Source organism: Elgaria multicarinata, chromosome 21, assembly GCF_023053635.1.
Source record: "Elgaria multicarinata webbii isolate HBS135686 ecotype San Diego chromosome 21, rElgMul1.1.pri, whole genome shotgun sequence".
Lineage (NCBI taxonomy): Eukaryota > Metazoa > Chordata > Lepidosauria > Squamata > Anguidae > Elgaria > Elgaria multicarinata.
In genome coordinates, this window is record NC_086191.1 from 16,823,170 (window position 1) to 16,844,272 (window position 21,103).

Sequence of the window (21,103 nt, forward strand, 5' to 3'; positions counted from 1 at the left end):
CCGCGAAAGCCGCTCCCTGCTGCTGCTGCTGCCTCTTCGCCTGGCTACCTGGGCCAAGAGCCTCTTCCTTGCGCTTGCTGCCGCCAGGTGGTGACCCTGTTCGACTGAGGTGGATAAAAATCAAGTTTTAAAATAAAATAACAGATTCTAGAAATATTTAGATTAGATTTTAAAACTTCAAATGGATTTTTTAATTTAAAAAATAATATAATGCCAAAGTTTTCTCTAACTTAAAAAATCGCAGTGTTACAATTCTTACCCAAACCCCAGCCTTTATGAGCCACTGACAGACAGACCCCTTAAACCCTGCTGGTCGAGGCTTTCGGTTATAAGGAGTCCTGTGCGATGCGTTCTGCTAAACCCTGCTTCACCCGCTAACCTTTTGGGAGGCGCTCACACGTGGGGCATGGGACGGGGTGGTTGGTTGGCTGTGCTGCCGTTGAAATAAGGGCTTGGGGAGAGGCCCTGCCCCGTCTGTTTCCCCCTCCTCTCCTCGGTCTCTTCCTGGGAATCAAACTGGGTGCAGCACCCTCACCGGGTGGGAGTGGGAAACCGTGGCGGGATTGCAGAGGCCTGAAGAACGGCTGGAGGCCCGGGCAGGGGCCTGGGAGGCACCCGGCTGGCCGGAGCGTTTCTGCGTTGGCTGCGATGGCGGGGGGGGGGGGCGGGAGGGAGGGGGGAGATGCCGTCGCCAGATGCAAATGGCCTTAAGCGCAGCTCCAAATGGCCTTAAGCGCAGCTCCGCTGTGGAGCGCTGTGAGTGTTCGAGGGTGTCGCTATTGCAGCCCTGCTCTCCTCTGAGCCAATGCAGCCACTCAAACTGGCAGCCTCCCGTGTCCCGGACGCGGACTTTGCCTCCCGCCACAATGTGGGCCGGAAGTCGTGGTCTGTGCCCACCGGGCTGTGCTCCCCCCGTCAGGGAGGTGGGTCCCTGATGGAGCTCTGTGGGGGGGGGGGGCTGCTTGAGCCAGGCTCAGGCAGGGCGGCATTTGCTATTGCCTCAGGCCGTTCCTTTCATCTGCTGGTTGCAGCAGCGAGCCGGGCAGGCGGCGCTGCCCTCTCCTGTTCCCAGCCCCGCAGTGGACGTTTCCTGTTTGGGCAGCTCCTCCGTCCATGAGGCGTGGGGCTCCCCACGGTTGTCCACGGTGGGCAGGGAGTCCGAGGGGGATGCCCCGGGCTCGCTCCTGCCTCTGCTTCCAGCCGCTCCTGGGCCATTCCCGTGAGCAAGCCCTTGCGCCGGCCCGGCCTCCCCTGGGTCTCCTCCATGGACCCGGCTGCAGGAGGAGCTCAGAGCAGCCACAACCCCTGTGTCTGTGAATGCCCTGGTGACGCTCCCTCTCTCTCTCTCTCTTTCTCTCTCTCTCTCTCCCTCCCTCCCGTTTCCCATCTCTGCAGTCTGCGAGAGCCTGGACATCCGCAACGACTCGCAGCTGCGGAAGCTGGAGAACTGCACCGTCATCGAGGGCAACCTGCAGGTCCTCATGTTCACCATCGGCGAGGACGTCCGGCACCTCGCTTTCCCCCGCCTGGTCATGATCACGGAGTACCTGCTGCTCTTCCGGGTCGACGGGCTGGAGAGCTTGCGGGAGCTCTTCCCTAACCTCTCGGTCATCCGCGGGACCAGCCTCTTCTTCAACTACGCCCTGGTCATCTTCGAAATGCCGCACCTGCGGGACATCGGCTTGTACAGCTTGACCAACATCTTGAATGGCTCGGTGCGCATTGAGCGCAACCAGGAGCTCTGCCACATCTCCACCATCGACTGGGGGCTGCTGCAGCCCCTCCACTCCCTCGAGCAAAACATCATCTTGCGCAACAAGCCCGTGGAGGAGTGTGCCGACGTGTGTCCGGGCATCCTGGACGTGGAGAAGCCCTGCGTGCAGACCCAAACCAGCCTCCAGGGGGCGATGGAGTACCGCTGCTGGACCTCCAGCAATTGCCAGAAAGGTTGGTTGGCCCACAGGCCCGTCCCGAGCGTCAGGCGCTGCGCTCTGGTTCCAGAGGGCGCGTGGGGGGCCGGGGAGCGAGGGGGCTCCGTGGCTAGGGCTTCCGTGTACACAGCGGTCCCGTAGAGAACAACATGCCCCCCCACGGTTGCCCTACAACGCCCCTTTGTCTGTCGCTGTAGTCCATGGCTTCAGGTGGCTGGGTTGGGGAGGGGTCCTGCCCCCCCCCCCAGGCCTCCGCCTCCCCGCTGACTGAAACAGGCCCGCCTCTCAGGCCTCCTGAATTCTCCTCCTCCTCTTCCCACCGCATCAATGTTTGAGTGGTGGGGACCCCCCCTCCACTACTGGCGGCTCTTCTCGGCCCGTGTGGTTCGGCCTGCAGTGTTTTATTTGTTCCTTACAATAGTGGAGTCCCACCTTCGTAACCTACAAAGCCGCTTCACCATGAAGCAATAGATGAAGCGAGCGAGAATGCAGGCAGTTTCAGATAATAAGAGATCATTAGAAGGTACAAAGAACCATTTAACAACAACACAGCAAGGATTATTGGAACATTTTGGGGCCCAGAACCCTTAGGTTTGTGCCTGAAAGTCAGCCATGAAAAGGCAAGAGCCGAATTGTTCCCGGGAAGGAGCGATGCCCACCTTGGACGGAGGGAGCACAGCAGGCAGGGCCTCCTTGAGAGGTGCTGGTCCCAGGCCGGGGGAGGCCTTACAGGCGCAAGCCAGCGCTTCTGAACCAGGCCTGAGTACTAGCAGGGCGCCAGTGCCATTGGCAAAGCCTCCGTGCCCTGCTCTGAGCTGCCCGTTCGAGTTAATAACGTGGAACATCCTGGTTCCTGAGCACTTCTCAAAGGCAGCCCCAGCGGGTAGATGGCATTGCCTGGAGCCCTTCTGGATACTGCTCAGACAGGAATAACTGGCCAGATTCTTTTGGGGACTGCTGATGTTGATGCCACTTCCAGGTCAGGTTAGGAGGTGGGCAAGAGCCCTGCGGGACTCTCAACCTCGCTGGTAAGCCAGTCTTCTCGAGAGTAGGTTGGATTCCCAGGAACGGAACTGGGGCTGATGCAGACGCTGTAACTGGCTGGCCTGGGGACGCTTTCGAAACAGGGCTCGCAGACTGGACTTACCAGGGTCTGTCAGCAACTCGGCTCCTACCTGTGCCTGTGCTGGGTTTCTGTGGGTGCTTCCAGACGGGGCTGTGGTGCAATTCCACTGCATCCATCGTGGAGCCGTGTCTTCCGCTTGCAGCCCTCCTGTGGTTCCCCACTGTGGTTCCCGTCGTTTTCCTCATCAGAAACATCCGGGAGGGAGGGAGGGAGGGAGGGAGGGAGGGAGGGAGGGAATAGCTGCCCGGTGTCTCTTGGTCGTTAGCGCTCCGATGCCCCCCGCCCGCCCCCCGGCGTCTCTTTGGGGCATGCGGCCAAAGGCAGGTCCTTTGTGCATTCCCTCCCGAGTCGCTGGCTGTTTGCCAAGATACACGGAGACGCTGCTGGCGCGATCCAGCCTTGGAGTTTCTCTGGAAGTCTCCTCAAAACAAGAACCCAATAAACTTTGTTCCGTGCTGTGTTTATGCAGAGGAACTATTATTAGGAAACAGGTGTTCTACTTTTTGATTTTGTGGTGGCCTATTTTTAGGATCCAGCTGCAAGCAGTTAGCATGTCCAGGAGTGGAGGGGGGGGCAAGGGTTGGCTGCCCCAGTGCCATCTGTGTCTGACTTTTGCTCTGACTTTATACTGTTAGTTTTACCCTACCCTGTGCCTGTTTGGTGCATTCTCTTCCCCTCCTTATTGTTGTATTATGATTTTATTAGAATGTAAGCCTATGCGGCAGGGTCTTGCTATTTACTGTTTTACTCTGTACAGCACTATGTACATTGATGGTGCTATATAAATAAATAATAATAATAAATAATAATAATAATGTCCCTCGGGAGCCTCCCTGCTTGGGCTTCACATCTGCTCCGCTTCGGCCGTCCCAGGAACGGCTTCCCAAGGGCCTCAACTTGGGTTTCCCACCTTTGAATTGATCGGAAGTGGCTCTCCTCTCTCTGGGTTTGGCCTGACGTTCAACGGCGCCCCCAAGCCACAAGCCGGCCACCCAGAGGGCCTTCTAGGATGCCTTGGGGAGCAGAGCCACTGTCCAGAGAAGTCCCCCATCTGATCCAGGGATTCCACTCGGGGAGGAACGTGTCCACACAGACTTCTGGAAACACAGCAAGCCTAGACCAGGAAAGTGTCTGATAATGGAGCTGAGAGACCCAGACGGAGAAAGTGTAGCACAGAGCTTGGCTCCTCCAGCATCAGCCGTGTGTCCTCCTGGTCACGGGGAAGCAACCGAATCTCCTTTGTAACACCCTTTGGGGAGGAACCCCCCCCATCATCCACAGCTGTCTCTCTCCATTGTGACACACTCATAAATGTGTGTGAGTCTCTCCTGGGCTTGTTTGCTGTAAACAAAAGGGCTGCTAATGAAATATACACTGCAAACAGACAGATCCTTATCGTGAGTGTGCAGCTGCCACCAGCTCTCCCCTGCAGACACGTCTTCAGTCTCCTATCTTACTGGGCATGGTGACCCCGCTGCCTAGCAGAGCCGCCGTGCAGAAATGCCGTGTTTAGAGAGATGCAGCTCTCTCCCCCCCCCCCCCATCCACCAGCCTCTGCTGAGGCCCTGTCTTTGACATCCCTGCTCAAAGTGCAGGCCAGCAGCTGTCTCCAGGGCAATGGAGGATGTGTGAGAGACCTGTTATCGGCTGGGATTTGGATCTAGGTTTTGTTTTTTTTCCTTTCTTTTAAGTTTGCTTACTGACAAAACCACCTGTTGCAAGAATATGAGCTTTGTTTTGGTTAATGGATGAGACTTCCAAAGTTCACAGGAGGTCCGGCCTGGGTTGGCAGTCGCTGAATTGGGATTTGAAGGACACTTGATTTCCAAGGCAAGAGAGGTTTAGTTTCTCTTGCATCTGTATTTATCAGGTGACCCCAATGAGCAAAAAGCACTCTTCCCATGTATTCTGTGACTACACAATGCCCTCCCTGTACCCAGAGCTTGAGGACGGGTGGGTGTGTTGCCACATGACAGAGAGGAGATATATTCCTAATGTTTGGGGAAGTCCCAGGTTTGCTTGGCTGACAGGTCCAAAGACTTTCCAGTTTTGCAAATAAGTCTGCAAAGAGGACTTGCCCACAAGAGCTGCTACTAAACCAACTGCCTGCGCACACCCAAAGGTCGTCTTCAGGGGTCCTCCTCCGTGAGCCCCTGCCAAAAGGAGTGAGGCGGGTGGCTACCAGGAAAAGGGCCTTTTCTGCTGTGGCACCCCGGCTGTGGAATGAACTTCCTCGAGAGGTTTGCCCGGGGCCGGCGTTGTGCTCTTTCCGGTGCCAGGTGGAGACCTTTTAATTTTCCCAAGCAGTTTCAGCATTGCAGGTTTTAGCTCTGCTGTTTTAAACCTGCTATTACAAATCTCTCACTGCTGCTAGGTTTTACTCTGGTTGAAGCTTTAATACTACAGTTTTAAGCCATTATATTTTATATTGTATTTTATTCTGTGTTTTGTGTTTTGTGAATGTCCAGACAGCTCTGGCTATTGGGTGGTATAGCAATAAGATAAGTAACCTGCAATAGTAATTTGTGGCCAGAAAGGTAGGTAGGAAACAGAACTAATGTTTGCTGATTGACCTGACGTGACTCTTGAGTTGCCAGGCTTGCCTGAGCAAGTTTAGGCCTGCTTTTGCTGTATAAAACCTGAGTTTTGAAATTCTGAAAATTACAGAATTGGTGTGTGTGGGAGAGAGAGAGAGAGAGAGAGAGAGATTTGACTGGCACACTGAAAAGTGTAGCAACCAAATAGGAAAATAACTACTTGGTAATATGGAATGCGCATTTTGACCTGACGATCGAAAAGGGTGTTTACAAGGACACAACAGGAAAGAGACCAGTCCGTGGAGGTGCATTCATGCTGCTTGTGCTCTGAAACAATATTTTAAAAATGTGCCAGTTTCCATTTGACCAGTCCTTTATTTGAGGCTGTGTGTAGACAAGGCCAAGCGAGGCCGTGCCAGTTCAGTGAACCTGGAGCCAAGGAGGAGGGCAACGCCAGCTCTGGCAGGGTCCCCCACCTACCCACATCTCAATAAAGGGGTCCCTATTCTGCATTTTGGTAGAAGCATTTTGGGAGCAAGTCGTAACCAAGCGGCAGCAACAGCTGGCCATGGGAGGGGACTGTGGGTCGAGGCCTGCTTCCCACGCCAGGTCGCCCTCCGATCCCCGGTCTCCTCCTCCTCCTCACCTGCCTGTGCTCTCCTCTCTTCCAGTGTGCCCATGCAAAGTGGGAGGTGCTGCCACCGCCTGCACCCGTGCTGAGGAGTGCTGCCACAAGGAATGCCTGGGCAGCTGCAGCCGGCCCAGGGACCGCCACGCCTGCGTGGCCTGCCGCCACTTCTACTTCAACGGGCACTGCTTGAGCTCCTGCCCAGACCTGACCTACGAGTACGAAGGGTGGCGCTGTGTGACCGCCGAGGACTGTGCCAGCCTGCGCAAGGTGTCCGAGGACGCCTCCAAGTTTGTCATCCACCAGAAGCAGTGCCTGTCTGAGTGCCCCTCCGGCTACAAGAGGAACGAGAGCAGGTGAGCGGCGGCGGCGAGGGCTATTTGGGCCCTGTTCCGGGTCCTTGGCTTCGTCAGTTTTGCAAAGCTCTCTCTCTCTCTTTCCCGGGGGCCGGCTTTGCACAGGCCCTCACGGCCTGCAGGGAGAGGCAGTCTGCTTAGAAAGGAGCACAAAGCTATGCACAAAAGAGCCGCCCTTCCCTTCCGTTCTCCAATCTGGACCAATCTGGACATGGAAAGGAAAGCCCTCGAAAGGGTCCCTGGATAGGTTTACCAGGGGCTGGATGAGAAAAGCCTGCAGATCCCCCTGAGCTTTTCGGTTTTACTCCCTGCTGCGCTGGTGGGCTAAAGCCCCGTGGACGGGGGCCGCCCAGTCGGCAAGAGGGAGGTGCGGTCCTGCCATCGGCTACATCGCAGCCTCTTCAAAGGGCCTTGCGCAAGAATTGGGCAAAGTTGGCTGCAGCTCTTTAGGGAAGGGTGGAGGCCTCCTGCGGAGCTCCTGGCTGTGAGTCCCATGACCCACAACGCGACGTCAGCGTGGTGTGGCTTCCTGAGCACGGCCCCGCTTGAAGCTGCCGTGTGTGTATTTGTGTGTCTGTGGGGTCCTTCTTCCCACGGAGCTGCCGGCAGAGCTCTGTGGAAAGAGGAGCTGTCCGTCCGTCCGTCCGCTTGAGCCAGCCGCTACACACCCATCTCTAGCAGCCTGGACTCCTTGGACTCCTCTTTGCCTTGGAACCCGTAGCAGCTGCCTGCACCGGAATTCCCTTCCGTGTTTCATCCCAGGCCAATCACTTTGAAGCGAAGGGCCTTGGAAGGGTCCTGGCTGCTTTGGGGAGTGCAGGCAGGCTGCAGAGCCATCAGTCAGGTGTTCAAATCTGGCCCCCGCCCAGCTCCTTTCTGCCTTCTAGCGGTGTGCTGAATTGGTGCCTCAGCCAGGACCTGCACAGCGACACCTGGCTGTCTGCAGGAGAAGCCGGGTGGTCTCAAGGTGGGGACGCGGCACTGAGGCTGGCTGGCCCTGCGCTTCCTGAGAACATTCACTGCCACCGAGCACCGGCTGGAATCCCAGCCAAGAAGTGACCTGGGGTGGGTGGCTGGGCCCAGCTTCGGCCTCTCGGCCTCCGCCCAAAGGCATTGGTCGGCAGGGGCGTCGTCTGTGCAGATCCGCCTCCAGCCGCCGCGGAGGCGCTTGGCGCGTGGTGGAGGCATCACCCTCCGTCTCTCTCCCTCTCCGCCAGCATCGTCTGCCACAAGTGCGAGGGCCTCTGCCCCAAGGAGTGCAAAGTGGGCACCAAGACCATAGACTCAACGAGGGCGGCCAAGGGCCTGGCCGGCTGCACCGTCGTCGAAGGCAGCCTGATTGTGAACATCCGCCGGGGAGGTGAGTGGCGCTGCCCCAGCCTGAGCGCTCGGGGGGGGGCGGCGGCGGCGGTGCCCCCCATGGGAGGACGGGCGGGCCCTGAAGAGGCCCGTCAGGGCACGGGCCCTCGGGCGGAGAGCCTTCAGGGCGCTTCTGGGCTGAGGTCTCCTCCTCCTCCTGGCGCTACCAATCAAAAGACCTTTCGCGTGCAGGCATTCCGCCTCCTCCTTTTGGGGAAGGGAAAAAGATCCGCCAGGAAAACAGGGGAGGCTTCAGACGGCAGCCCCTGCCAAGTTCTGTCCATGAGCCCGTGCCCAGCACTTGCCCAGCAAACCACCTCAGATCCCCCGAGCCCACTCAGGGGAACGGCCCCTTCGGAAGGCTCCGGGTGAGTCCCCAGAGGCGGGGAGCAGAGCTCCCTTGGCCACAGAGAAGCCCACAGTGAACCCTGCTCGCAGGGGTGTCGGCAGACGGGTCACTCGAGAGAGGCTGGGCGTGTGCTGCTAGCCTGCCTGAAGGCAGACCCGCTCGGGCCCTCCTGCCCCACCCAGCCCATAGAGATCAGAACCAGCTCGAGGCCTTCTGTTTCTGCCCCCTTTAGAAAGAGCACGACCTCCCTGATGGTACAGGAGGGCCGACCCACTTTTTCCTCAGAGCAGTTGATAGCGGAGTGCTACGCCCACGCGCACGCGTTGCTTTCGGCCCAGTCCAGGCCACGGCTTAGCCAGGCTCATGGGCTGTGCCTGCCCTCCCGCAGATAACCTGGCCTCTGCCCTGCAGGGCAGCCTGGGCCTCATCGAGACCATCACGGGCTTCCTGAAGATCAAGCACTCCTTCGCCCTCATCTCCCTGTCCTTCTTCAAGAACCTCAAGCTCATCCGGGGCGATTCCATGGTGGACGGGTGAGTAGGGGGCCGGGGGCCCCAACCACGCTGGGGCAGCGGAGCGGCTGTCTGGGGGCACGAGGGAGTCCGGGGCGGGGTGGGGGGAGGGCTCTTCTCTGCCATCCCAAGGGCTCCTGCCTGCAGCCCTCACCGGCCCAGCGGAAGCCACACTCGGCACCCGCTTGTGGGACGCCCCCCTGGCACCCACGTGGGGGTCTTTCCGGCGTCTCCCAGGCATTCTGGAAACCAGCTCTAGAGTTTTAGGGGTGTTTTATCCATCCTTGCGCTTTAGGTTGTCTTGCTTTCTGTTAAATACTTGCATGTTGCATCATGTTATTTGATATTTTAACTGTTAGTATGGCATTTTAGTCAATTAACATTGGTTATTGGGCAGGTTGAAAATATAACACCTGCACTTTTTTAATAAAAAACCGTTAAGGGAAGTGCTGCGCCCCACCCTGCATCCCTACGGACAAGCCCCACAGGAGGTGCTTGAGTTGTGCTCGAGAAACGACGGACAGGTCTGACCCACACAACAAGGCAGAGGGTAGCTGGCGGGGCTGGAGAGCAGCCCAGTCCACAGCTCCAGCTCCCATGTCATGGCCTGGGCTCGTGAGTAGCAGGCGTCAGCACTGTGGTTCCGATCCACGGCTGCAGCTCCCCGGGTGTAAGGGATCTGCCGCTGCTGCTGCTGTGCAGGGCACGGAGGCGGCTGGCTCTCCCTGGCCCCGGGCACGTTCCACAGGACAGCTGCCGCCCCCCAACACGCCCTTTTGGTCTTGCCTCCAGGAATTACACTCTCTACGTCTTGGATAACCAGAACCTCCAGCAGCTGTGGGACTGGAGCCACCACGCCCTCTCCATCCCCGTGGGGAAGATGTACTTTGCCTTCAACCCCAAGCTCTGCCTCTCGGAGATTTATCGCATGGAGGAGATCACGGGCACCAAGGGCAGGCAGAACAAAGCGGAGATCAATCCCCGCACCAACGGGGACAGAGCCTCCTGTGAGTCGCCTGGTGGGGATGGGGTTAGGGCTAGGCACAGCCCCCGGCCCACACCTGGGCGGGGGTGGGGGGAGGAATGAGCCCGGGGCAGAACGGGGAGCCCTTCTGGAGACGCAGTGGTGGCGCTGGAGGGGCTCCTAGGCCCCAGGGGAGGAGGGGCTCTTGAGGCTGCTCCCCTCAGCTCCACCCCCTTAAAGCGCCCTCTCCCCCACCCTGCCCATTTAATCCCATCCGGCTGTTGGATCGGAGGGCCCGCCTCCCATTTCAGCCCATTTGGACTTCCAGAGCAGTAGCGGGGAGAGCCTTCCGTCGGCCAGTCTTGACAGTGCCACCGTTAACCCACCACCCTAACAGCAGTGACCCTAAAGCCCCCTCCCCTCCCCTCCTTTCTCGGGTATTTCCCCATGCATTGTTTTCAATGAAAAGGTGGCTCATAATTCGCAGAGGGAACTAAAGCTACCCTTCCCCTGTTCCCAGGCAAAACCCAGCCCCTGCACTTTGTGTCCAACACCACCGAGGCGGATGGCATCGTCCTCACGTGGGAGCGCTACCAGCCTCCGGAATACCGTGACCTCTTGAGCTTCGTCGTTTACTACAAGGAATCGTAAGCAGGAGGGGCGGAGGGTGGGGCTTGGGCTCCTCCTTGGGGGAGAAGGCTCTCCCAGCTACTGGGCAGGAGGGCTGCAGCTTTCTCCCTCTGGGGACAGACGGAGGCTGCTGGGGGAGGGCAGAGCTTCTGCAGCTCCTCTCCCACTTGGGGGCATCCGGTTGGCTGCTGGGCGAACAGAAGGTGGGGCTAGAGAGACCCCATGGGCCTGACCCACCACACCCGGCCGTCTGAGGTTCTGCTGCAGGGGACCCCCGACCCCGCTCCGTGCTTGGGGCTGGAGCTCATCAGGTTGGGGAGAGGGGGCTGCGCTCCGGCCAGCGGTGGCTGCTCTCTCCTCGCGTTCAGAGACGCCACGTTGCTGCCGCCGAGCCCACGCAGGGGAGAGGGACCCAGCGCCTTTCCTGGTGGCCCCTGCGGCTCTGAGGCGCCACCGGGCTCTTGCCTCTTCCCCGCAGGCCCTTCCAGAACGTGACGGAGTATGTGGGCCAGGACACCTGTGGGGCCAACAACTGGAACGTGGTGGACGTGGAGCTGCCCCTGAGCCACGACCAGGAGCCGGGAGTGAAGCTGCAGAACCTCAAGCCCTGGACCCAGTACGCCATCTTTGTGCGGGCCATCACCCTCACCACCGCCGAGGAGGGGCGCAACTACGGGGCTCAGAGCGAGGTGGTCTACATCCGCACTGCACCTGCAGGTGAGGGGAGGGGGGGCCGCCCCCGCCACGGGCAGGGAGGAGCGTCCTGGCCAGCGGGGAGTGAAGGCCAAAACATCTGCAGGGCCACACGTCACCCACCCGGACCCTAGGCTGCCCAGGGGGCAAGGCGGTCCACAGGGCTCCATCCCTGGACAAGGAGGAGGAGAAAGGGAGGACGAGGGGCGCTGAGGTGGCGGCGGCGGCGGCGGCAGCGGCGGCGGCTCTTGCCCCAGTGGCCTCCCTCTCCCGCTGTTAAGGCACAGGAGGGACAACCCCTCCACCCACCCCCCGGAAGAAAGGGGGCGGCTGTTCCGAGGGCCTGGAGGTTGGCCGGGGCCCCTCAGGCTGTCCCATGCCGGGCCACTTCAGAGCTTCAGCATGGCTGGCAAACATCCCGAGGGAGGGAGGGAGGGATGGCCTGGCTGCCTACGAAACTGAAGGCACATTCAGGGTATTTGGAGCGCAGCATGGAAGAACGTCTGAGGCTGTTGTTGGGGGAGACGTGGACTACCCCGAGAGCCGCCATAAGAACAGTGAATCCCAGGAGCAGGCGATTGCCTTCGCCTTTGGCCGCCTGACTCTCTCACTTACTTTGCCCGTGCGCAGCCTGAAGGTGGGCCTCCCCGGCAGTCCCGTCACAAGGCCAGGTTGCTGTGGCCGGCCGGCTGGCCAGCAAAGGGGCTTCCTCCTTTGTTCAGCCCCGTCGGTCCTTTGGGTCAGGGGAGAAACCATTTGTTCAGCCGCCTGCAAACAGGGAACACCCGAGTCAGCCGTTTGCAGGCCAAATAGTGTTTGCGGCCGACAACGCTCGGAAGGGGGAGGGGAGAAGAGGCCTTTGGGGCTCTGGGCAGAGGAGGGGCTCGCAGAGCCGGGGGCGGGGAGGGGGCTGGTTGGGAGCCCACCTGCTCTGGGCCCCAGGGCAGCTGCTCTGCCTCTCCCGCCGGGTGTGTGACTCTCTCTCTCTCTCTCCCTCCCTCCCTCCCTCCCCGTGTTGTTCTGCCCCCCGGCCGGCTGGCAGTTCCGACGGTGCCGCGTGACGTCATCTCCATGTCCAACTCCTCCTCCCACCTCATCGTGCGGTGGAAGACGCCCAGCCAGCCCAACGGCAACCTCACCTACTACGTGGTGGTGTGGCAGCAGCTGGCCGAAGACGCGGAGCTCTTTGTCAACGACTACTGTCACAAAGGTGCTGTGCTGGGCCGGGCCGGGCCGCTCCGCTGCCTCCCGCGCAGGGGCCGAGTGCCGTGGCTGAGCCCCCCTCCCTCTTCATCCCGCTAGGCCTCCGCCTGCCCACCAGCAGCGCCGACACGCGCTTCGACACTGACGAGGACGCGGAGAACGAGCAGTGCTGCCCGTGCCAGAGCCCCGTTGGGCAAACCCACCCGCAGACGGAGACGGTGGCCTTCAAGAAGAAGCTGGAGAACTTCCTGCGCAACTCCATCGTCATCCCCAGGTAAGCGGCTTCAGGGCAGCCGCCTCGGCCTGGCTGAGGAGCCGAGTTCCTTCTTGCAGCCCGATCCAAAGCACATTTACTCAGAAGTCAATCCCTCGCAGGTGACTGGCTGGAATAACAGCGCAGAGTAACTTCCTGCACCGTTTTGCTCACAGCTGAGTTTTTAAAGGAAGGACTGAAATCAGTCCGAGGGAGGGAAGGAGGGGGCCCAAGAGGCTGGGCCCAGAAAGAGCCCGGTGGCAGTGGAGGATGCCGCACGCGGAGCACCTCACCTTCTCTGTCTTTTTCCAGACCCCCTTGGAAAGTCACGTCCATCAACAAGATCTCTTACAGGTAAATGGCGACGGTGGCCGGGGCAGGCTGCTGAGCGTCCTCCCTGCAGCCTGAGGCCTGGGTGCGCTGTGGGGTGCGCTGTGGGGTGCGCTGTGGGCCCACAAGAGGGCGCCTCCTCTGTTTCCCAAGGTCTGCAGTCTGCCCTCCCTGCTCTCCCTCGGCCGCTGAGCCACAGGCCCTTCCTGCCTCGAGGCCTGGCATGGGAGGCCGGCCTCTGCTCTGCCGCCTAGGGTCCCTCTCAGCAACCCCTCCTCTCCCCTCCCCTCCCCCCCCTCCGGTGACAGGATCCCAAAGAGGCGCAGAGACACTGTGGCAGCGACCGTGGCCGACCACGTGTCCGGCAACACGTCGTCTCCAGAGACTCTGGCCAACGCAGCCGTCCCTAACCGCAGAGAGGCCGAGGTGGTTCGGGATCGCACAGTCATCTCCCACCTGCGCCATTTCACCGAATACCGCGTCGACATCCATGCCTGCAACCACGCGGCACAGAGCCTGGGGTGCAGCGCTGCCGCCTTCGTCTTTGCCAGGACCATGCCAGAACGTGAGTGCCAGAGCCGCCGGCGGAAGACCCCGCCGGGCGCTGCAGGGCCTCCGGGAGCATCAGCTGCCGCTGCGGCCTGGCCAAGCCAGGCCCCCACCCTGGGTCCATCCAGCCCGGAATCCCTGACGCTGGCCGACCGATCGACCAGCCGCCGCCACCGTGGCTCTCCTGGCTTGCAGGCAGGGCTCTTTGCTAGCCCTACTTGGGGGAGCCGCCTGAGATCCAGCAAGAGGGAAACGGGAGGTGTGCAGGGGCTCTGCCACCAGGCCTTTGCAGGATCCAGCTTCCCTCTATTCGGCAGCCACCCCGCCCCGGGCCAAACGGAGGAGGAGGAGGAGCCAGGTGGGAGGCAGGAGGCGGCCAACGGGAGCGTGGTCCCTGGCTTACCTTAAGCTCCAGCCGACTCCAGAGCCTAAGGCGGCTTTGCCTTGCCGTTGCACCCCCCTCTCTCCACTAGCTCAAGCAGACAACATTCCTGGCAACATGACCTGGGAGCCGGCCAGCAAGAACAGCGTCCTGCTCCGGTGGGAGGAGCCCAAGAATCCCAACGGGCTCATCCTGAAGTACGAGATCAAGTACAGCCGCGAGAACGAGGTGAGGAGGCCACACGCAAGCCTGGCCCAGGTCAAGGCCTGGTCCCCGGCACGGGGCTGCCCAATCGGTATCCTGTGCTCACCAGGCCCTGTCCTTGTGCGACGCCCGCAGCTCTTCAGTGGCAACACACGCACCATGCCTGATGCACACACACACACCCCGGGCGGCTTCCCCCTTGGCCAGTGATCTACAGACCGCTGCGGCTGAGACCTCACGTGCCTCCCCCGATTTGCTCCCGTTTCCTCTCGTGCAGAAAGTCATTTCGGTTGTGTGCGTTTCTCGCCACCGCTACGCCCGATACGGAGGCTACCACCTTGCTCTGCTCCAGCCAGGGAATTACTCTGCCAAGATCCGAGCCACATCACTGGCAGGGAACGGTTCGTGGACGGGACTCATGAAGTTCTACATCCTTGGGCCAGGTAGGTGCTGGGGGGGGGCGGGGGGAGGAGGAATGTGGCTAGTTTCAAGGCCGGGCTGCTTGTCTTTTAGGGTTAGTATTAATCCTAGCGGCATGCTGGGCTCTTTTCTTCCCTGAAAACCCAGTGATGGTGCAGGAAGAGAGTAAGGAAGCGTGGAGTTAGGATCTCAAGCTGGCTGAGTTCATTTCTCACAAGAACACGGGCGCAGGCGTTGGCAGGCAGGCGAGCGCTGCTTGTCTTGCAGCCCGTGGGGAGGAGTCTCTGGCTAAGGAGTGAAGCTGCAACTGTTTTTAAACTTGGGGCTTCTGCCAGGGCAGCTGAGAAAAGAGGCGCTCTCCAAAAGCCAGATTCAGCCAGGCTGTCTTGCAAAAACGCCCAGCTTGAGGCCTGCTGTGACACCCAAGAGGCCTCCTCTCCTCCTCCCGACCCTGGCCCCAGAGAGGGAGGGGGTGGCTGTGAGATAATTGTTGTGAACCGCCCAGAGAGCTTCGGCTATTGGGCAGTATAAAAACGTAATAAATAAATAAATAATGAGGTGGGCACCGGCCGTTACAGTGGCTCTCTAACCCCGTACGAGGACAGCCTCCTCCACTATGGGAAAGGAGCGTTCCTCAAGCAAGGACGAGGACACCCACCCATAAACGGGGCCCTCCCTGTTGCACCTGCGGTGGGAGGTGATCCAGACACATCCCTGCTGGACGGGGGCACGTTGCTTTCACCTGCTGCAGGGTATGACGCGAGATGCCCACAGCCTGAAAAAACGGCCCGTGCTGATGGAGGGACAAGTTTATATTTAAGGTAGATCAGGAGGGATTATGACAGCAGCGAAGAGAACATTCCGCAATGGCTTTAACTTTGTTAATCCAAGCAATAAATCCGCCCCATGCAGAAATAGAGAGACCTCTCAGGGAAACTTTTTAAAGAGAAAATTGGTGCAGCAAAAGAAGGAAGAAGCTTCACATAAAGCTTGGGCCACCAATGCATTTAAGGTGGAAGAGGTACTAGTCCTCCCAAGTGGGAGGCAGAGCGGGAGGCTGCTTCTGAACGGCACACCGAAGAATCCCAGGCAGGGAAGGCCAACGCCGGCGTGTGTGTGTGGTGTGTGTGTGTTGCACTGTGGCCCGCTGAGGTTTGGATTGTACCTGGGCCCTGGTCCAGGTGGGGATGGCTTGGCAGTTTAACACGACCGTCGGATGCACAGGCTGGAGTAAAAAATACCCCACCCCAGCGTGCAGAGAGTGTCGGTCGGTAAGAGAAACTGGGTTTTGGTGAATTAACTCATCCGATGATGGGGAACTTCACTGAGAAGCTCACGGAATTTGCTGGCAGCTGCTCCAAGAGGCAGCGGCTCCGGTGCGTAACAGTGGGAGGCTGGGCCCTTTTTTTGCAAGTGTTTTCATGTGGTGGGAAATCACAGGCCCATGAGCCCAGACCGCACAGAGCAGCCACTGGGCTGGCGGGGAAAGGAAGCACTGTGCCTCTGGAGGGCTGGCGTGAACCCGAGTCCCTCCGGGGGGAGGGGGTGGGGGTCTGTGGCCTTGCTAGCCCTTCGCCGTCCCCCTGTGCTGCGTGATCATCCCATGATTCCTTCCTTCCTTCCTCCACTCCCTCCCCTAAGTAGCGGAAGAGGAGCCCGGGAACTTTTACATGCTCTTGACGCTCATGCCGGTTGTGCTGATGGTGGGGATCACGTGCCTGGCTGTTGCCGTTTTCTTATACAACAAGAAAAGGTAAACGGCATCCTGGAGCAGGCCGGGGCTGCAAGTGGCACCTCCTGCAGGTGTGTTGGGGGGGAGGGCCAGGGACCCAGAGGCTTAGAAACGGGTGCGAAAGACCCAGAGGGTTGGGATGGTGCTGCTGAGAACCACTATGAAGGGCGAGGCTTTGGGGTGACACCGCGGTGGTGGGGCTGCCATCCAGCCCCCTTCTCCTTGCGGCCTTTGCCGTGATGAGGGGCCAGGTGGGGGCACAGCGGCTGCTCCTAGGAGAAGCCGTGCGGGAGCACATTCCAAGATGGGGAAGAGAGAGCGTTAGAACCAAGCATGTTGGGCAGGAAAAGGGGGCCGACAGGAAGACTCACCTTTTCGGTACAACAGTGTTCCGGAAGGAGGGCTCATTGTGGGGGAGAGCGCGCGCCCCCCCGAAAGAGAATGGAGAATTAACACCAGGGCATTAGGACCATCTAAAGATCACAAAGCCGAGAGCACGCTTCCAGGTCCACCAGGACTCTTCCTGAGGTGGAAAGAGGAGAGGGAAGGCCATTGACACAGTGGTAGAGGGGAGGCGGCCCATAAAGTCCCCGGGAGCAGGGGAGCAGGAGGTCCGGGGGGGGGGGGGGCTAGCCTTTGCCTCTGAAGGGACCCATCTCTGGAAGCTGAGGACTGGGTCTTCTGAAGCTGCTGCCAAGAAGACGCAGCCCACAGACAGAGCTGCTCTGGGCCAGGGGCCTCCTTGCCACCAGCAGGGCCCAGGAAGTTGGAAGGAGCCCTTGACTGGAGCTGTGCAAGACTTGGCCATGACTCAAGCCCTGCAAAGACAGCACCGTGCAGCCAAGCCAAACTTCTGCACTGCCCTGGTGCTGAGCCCTTCCCTGGCTCTTCCCTTCCAGGAGCACCGAGGGATTCCCCAGCGGCACGCTGTATGCCTCAGTCAACCCTGAATACTTCAGCACGTCGAACAGTGAGTACAGAGCACCCTAAAGCCCCTTTGCCAGGTTGCGGTGGCCTGACCTCGCCCTCCCCTTCTCGTGGACACACCGCCATGGTTGTGATGTGTGCAGAGGGGGCTGCAGCAACGGCTGCTGGTCATCTCAGGCAACTCCCTTGGGCTGCCGTTGCCATGTCCCTTGGCCCTCCGGCCTGCCCCCTTGGCCTGGTCTCCTGGTCTGCCGCCCCCCCGCCCTGCGTCAGCCTCGTCTCCTGTGCCTTTGTGCTGCTAGTGTACATCCCAGACGAGTGGGAGGTGCCCCGGGAGAAGATCACGGTGCTTCGGGAGCTGGGCCAGGGCTCCTTTGGGATGGTCTACGAAGGGCTGGCCAGGGACATCGAGCAGGAGGACAAGGAGACCAAGGTGGCCCTGAAGACCGTCAACGAGTTGGCCACTACCAGGGAGCGGATCGAGTTCCTGAACGAGGCCTCCGTCATGAAAGCCTTCCGGTGCCACCACGTGGTAAGGGGTCGGCGTGCGGATCCCCGAGGGACGGGATGGATTTCGACCACCACGGTGGGCGGGTGGGCGAGAGTTGGTTAAGAAGTCCCTTCATTGGTAGACGTCTGGCTGCCAGCTGGCATGTGGGCCATGGCTCAGAGGGTCCCTGGAAAGGCTGTGTCCCTCACCAAGGGCTCAGAGGCCGGCGATGGGTTCCACAGCCACCCGGCTGCCCCATTGGAGTCTGCAGTGTGGGGATGCCCATCCAGGTTGCCACCCCCATACCTGGAGCCCTTGCATTTGCACTCGGGAAGCCCCCTCTCACTGCCTGTCGCCCTCAGGTCCGTCTGCTTGGCGTGGTGTCCCAGGGCCAGCCTGCCTTGGTCATTATGGAGCTGATGACGAGGGGGGATTTGAAAAGCTACCTCCGCTCTCTCCGGCCAGAAGCTGAGGTGGGTGATTTTGCAAAGCGTTGCCTTCAAGCCGGTCTGCTCCCAGGTATTGCCAGCATTTGCAGGCAGAGTGTACTTGGATGAAGCATCTGAATCTATCAGATGCCAGATTTGAAACCTGAGCCCAGTCCGAATCACGGGCTGCGCTGGGTCACGATAGCTGCGTTCTGGCGCTCTGCTCCCAGCCTCCTTCAAAAGCCAACCGAACGGCATCTGTCCTCCTGGAGTTGGACTTGCTCGCCAGCTGTGCCAGCCCCTTTCCCAGCCCCAAGGGTCGCACAGCCGTCTGACGGCCGGCCACGGGTGCCAGCAGCAGCAGCTCCATGGGCCTCCCCACACCCGGCCCCCTTTTCCTTGCCCCACTTGCTTGGGGGAGGCTTTCCCACCCATCTCTGCACCCACCTTCTGCCTGTGGGGAGATGACTGGGGAACTTAGTCCGAACAACCCTCTGGATGCCCTCTGTGCCCCTCTGTTCTTGCCAGAGGACAGGCTGCTGCCAGACTTTGTGTCTTAACGTAGAGTTGGATTAAGGAGCAACACTCCAGGTACTGTTGGTTGGTGTGGCGGCAGGAGGGAGTCCAGCAACAGCCCTGTGTCCAGCTCTGAGTGAGGGCAGAAAAAGGGCTGGGCTGGGGGCTGGGGGCTGGGCTGGGAGGACAGGAGCGGAGGGAGGGCGCCCAGGTGCCTGGGGCCACGTGCTCTCCCGAGGCTCCCGCCCCATCCGTCTCTCTCCTTCGCCGCTAGAATAACCCCGGCCTGCCTCCCCCTTCGCTGAAGGACATGATCCAGATGGCGGGGGAGATTGCGGATGGCATGGCCTACCTGAACGCCAAGAAGTTTGTCCACCGGGATCTCGCAGCCCGCAACTGCATGGTGTCGGAGGACTTCACCGTGAAGATTGGAGGTGCGGAAGGGGAGGGCGGGCGGGCAGGGGCCGAGAGTGGGCGACTTCTTTCTCTGGCCCTGTGCCTGGACACTGGCATCATCTCCAGGCCTCAGCTGGCAGCCGCGATGATTCCTTTGTCCTGAAATGCTTCACCTGCTCACTTCCGGTTGCTGAAAGACCAGGAGCAGGTGAAGGAAGAAGAGAGGGCGCTGCCCTCCCCCTCCGGTCCCTCTAGCCCAGTATGGTTGACACTGGCAGGCAGCAGGAGCCCTCCAGGGGTTCAAGCGGGAGATGCTGGTGGGGCCGTCTGCGTGCAAAGACTCTGGAGCCACAGCCCCTGCCTCCCTGCTCTCGGCCTCCCACCACCACCACCACGTTGGCCCTCGTACCGCCACACGCCTCCTCTCCAGGTTGTGCAGGGGCACGGTGGGCTGGGGCAGCGGAGGCCCCTCTCCGCAAGAGGGAGCTCCCTGGGGCCAATGGAGAGGGGGAAGTTTTCCATTCAAAATCACGCGGTCGCCATCTAAAGGTGCTGATTGTAAATGTGGAAAGATTCCAGAGGAAACCCCCAGTAAGGATATGTGGTTTTGTTTACCGTAATGTAGACACACCCTAAACCCGTTCATCTTTAAGGTACCACGAGATTCCTAGTCGCTGAAACGTGTAGCTAAACCAGGTGGCTGGGTGGGGGTCTCAGCAGAGAATGTAATCCAGAGCACTATGCATGCCTCCCTCTCCTCCTTTTGAAAGATTTCGGCATGACCAGGGACATCTATGAGACGGACTACTACCGCAAGGGAGGGAAAGGCCTGCTGCCGGTCCGCTGGATGTCTCCAGAAGCCCTGAAGGACGGGATCTTCAGCACTCACTCAGACATCTGGTAGGCGTTTCGGGCCGGAAGGAGCGCCTGAGCCTCTAGTCTCATGGGCTCCTCCACCGGCCCTTGGGAACGCCAGCTGGGTGGGACCCATGACAGTGGCCCAGGTTGCCCCCCTCACCGCCCCGCAGCCCAAGGGCTCTGGTGCCCCTACACGAAGAGACTATGGACGGACTCCTCTGTTGCAGGTCCTTCGGGGTCGTGCTGTGGGAGATCGGGACGTTGGCGGAGCAGCCCTACCAGGGTCTGTCCAACGAGCAGGTGCTGCACTTTGTGATGGACAACGGGGTGCTGGAGAAGCCCGAGCATTGTCCGGAGAAGCTGTGAGTCCTCCCTCCCTCCCTCCCTCCCGTCCGCTCGCCCCGGTGGCAGCTGGGTCACTGGACTCTCTTGCCTGTGAGGGCTGGTCGGGAAGCACACCACCGAGCGAGCGAGCGAGTGAGCAGCTAGCAGGCAGCCTGGCTCTGCTGCGCTCTTCTTGGCTGTCCATCCAGCGCCTGTCGGTGCTGTAGCCCAGCTTGGCCACCGCTGCCTGGGAAGCTCTGACCAGCAGGCTCCTCTGCCTTCTCTCCCTCCTGCTCCAGCCATGAGCTGATGATAGGGTGCTGGCAGCAGAACCCCCGGCTCCGCCCCTCCTTCACCCAGATTCTGGAGCGCATCAAGGACGACATGAGTGCTGCCTTCCGCACTCACTCCTTTTTTGACAGCCCGGAGAACAAATGCAGCAGCTCCTCGGAGGCCTCGGACACAGAGACAGACTTGCTGCTGCCACTGCCCACGGAGGAGGCGCCGGGGCTCACGCTGGCCCCAGCCCCAGATGCACCCCCTGTGGACAGCCCCCCGCTCGCCACGGGCTTCTGCAGGGACCGGGGCCAGCCCACGAACTGCTGCCACCCCAATGGGAAGCCAGTCCTCTGAGGGCGGCCACCGCAGCTGGGCAAAAGGACGCTGCCTTGGGGTCCCCTCGTCCCCCCTGGAACCTGCCAGCCCCGCCATTCAGGGAGAGGCCATCCTGCTCCGAGGGACAGGCTGGCTGTCACTACCGGCTGAAGTGGAGAATGGACTCCAGCCCCCAGCCGGAGGGGCAGCGGGACTTCCCCAGGGGAGTGGAATGGACCGCCTTCGGGGAGCTGCTGCGTGGGCGAACGCTCTTGCCTCCCGGTAGGTGCCCAGGCCAAGCACTTGCAGCACCGTGTCTGGGAGGGAGGGAGGGAGGCTGCCACCCTTTTCGGACAAGCTTGCCTCCTGCCTCCACCGTTCCTGGTTGGCCTCCCCCAACCTTGTGCTGCTC

At 60.4% G+C, this 21,103-nt stretch overlaps 1 protein-coding gene across 1 annotated transcript; it reads left to right on the forward strand.

Moving 5' to 3' along the window:
* Positions 1 to 1,264: 1,264 nt before the first annotated feature.
* INSRR (insulin receptor related receptor) lies at positions 1,265 to 20,730 on the forward strand. The gene is made up of 22 exons (XM_063146303.1): positions 1,265 to 1,313; positions 1,396 to 1,947; positions 6,266 to 6,578; positions 7,796 to 7,938; positions 8,675 to 8,819; positions 9,591 to 9,805; positions 10,283 to 10,409; positions 10,871 to 11,109; positions 12,128 to 12,295; positions 12,388 to 12,562; positions 12,854 to 12,895; positions 13,180 to 13,436; positions 13,894 to 14,030; positions 14,284 to 14,449; positions 16,068 to 16,179; positions 17,058 to 17,128; positions 17,388 to 17,617; positions 17,938 to 18,048; positions 18,794 to 18,953; positions 19,686 to 19,815; positions 20,001 to 20,135; positions 20,397 to 20,730. Exons 1-22 carry the CDS (start codon positions 1,265 to 1,267, stop codon positions 20,728 to 20,730), a joined length of 4,011 nt encoding a protein of 1,336 aa, XP_063002373.1.
* The last annotated feature ends 373 nt before the right edge of the window (positions 20,731 to 21,103 follow it).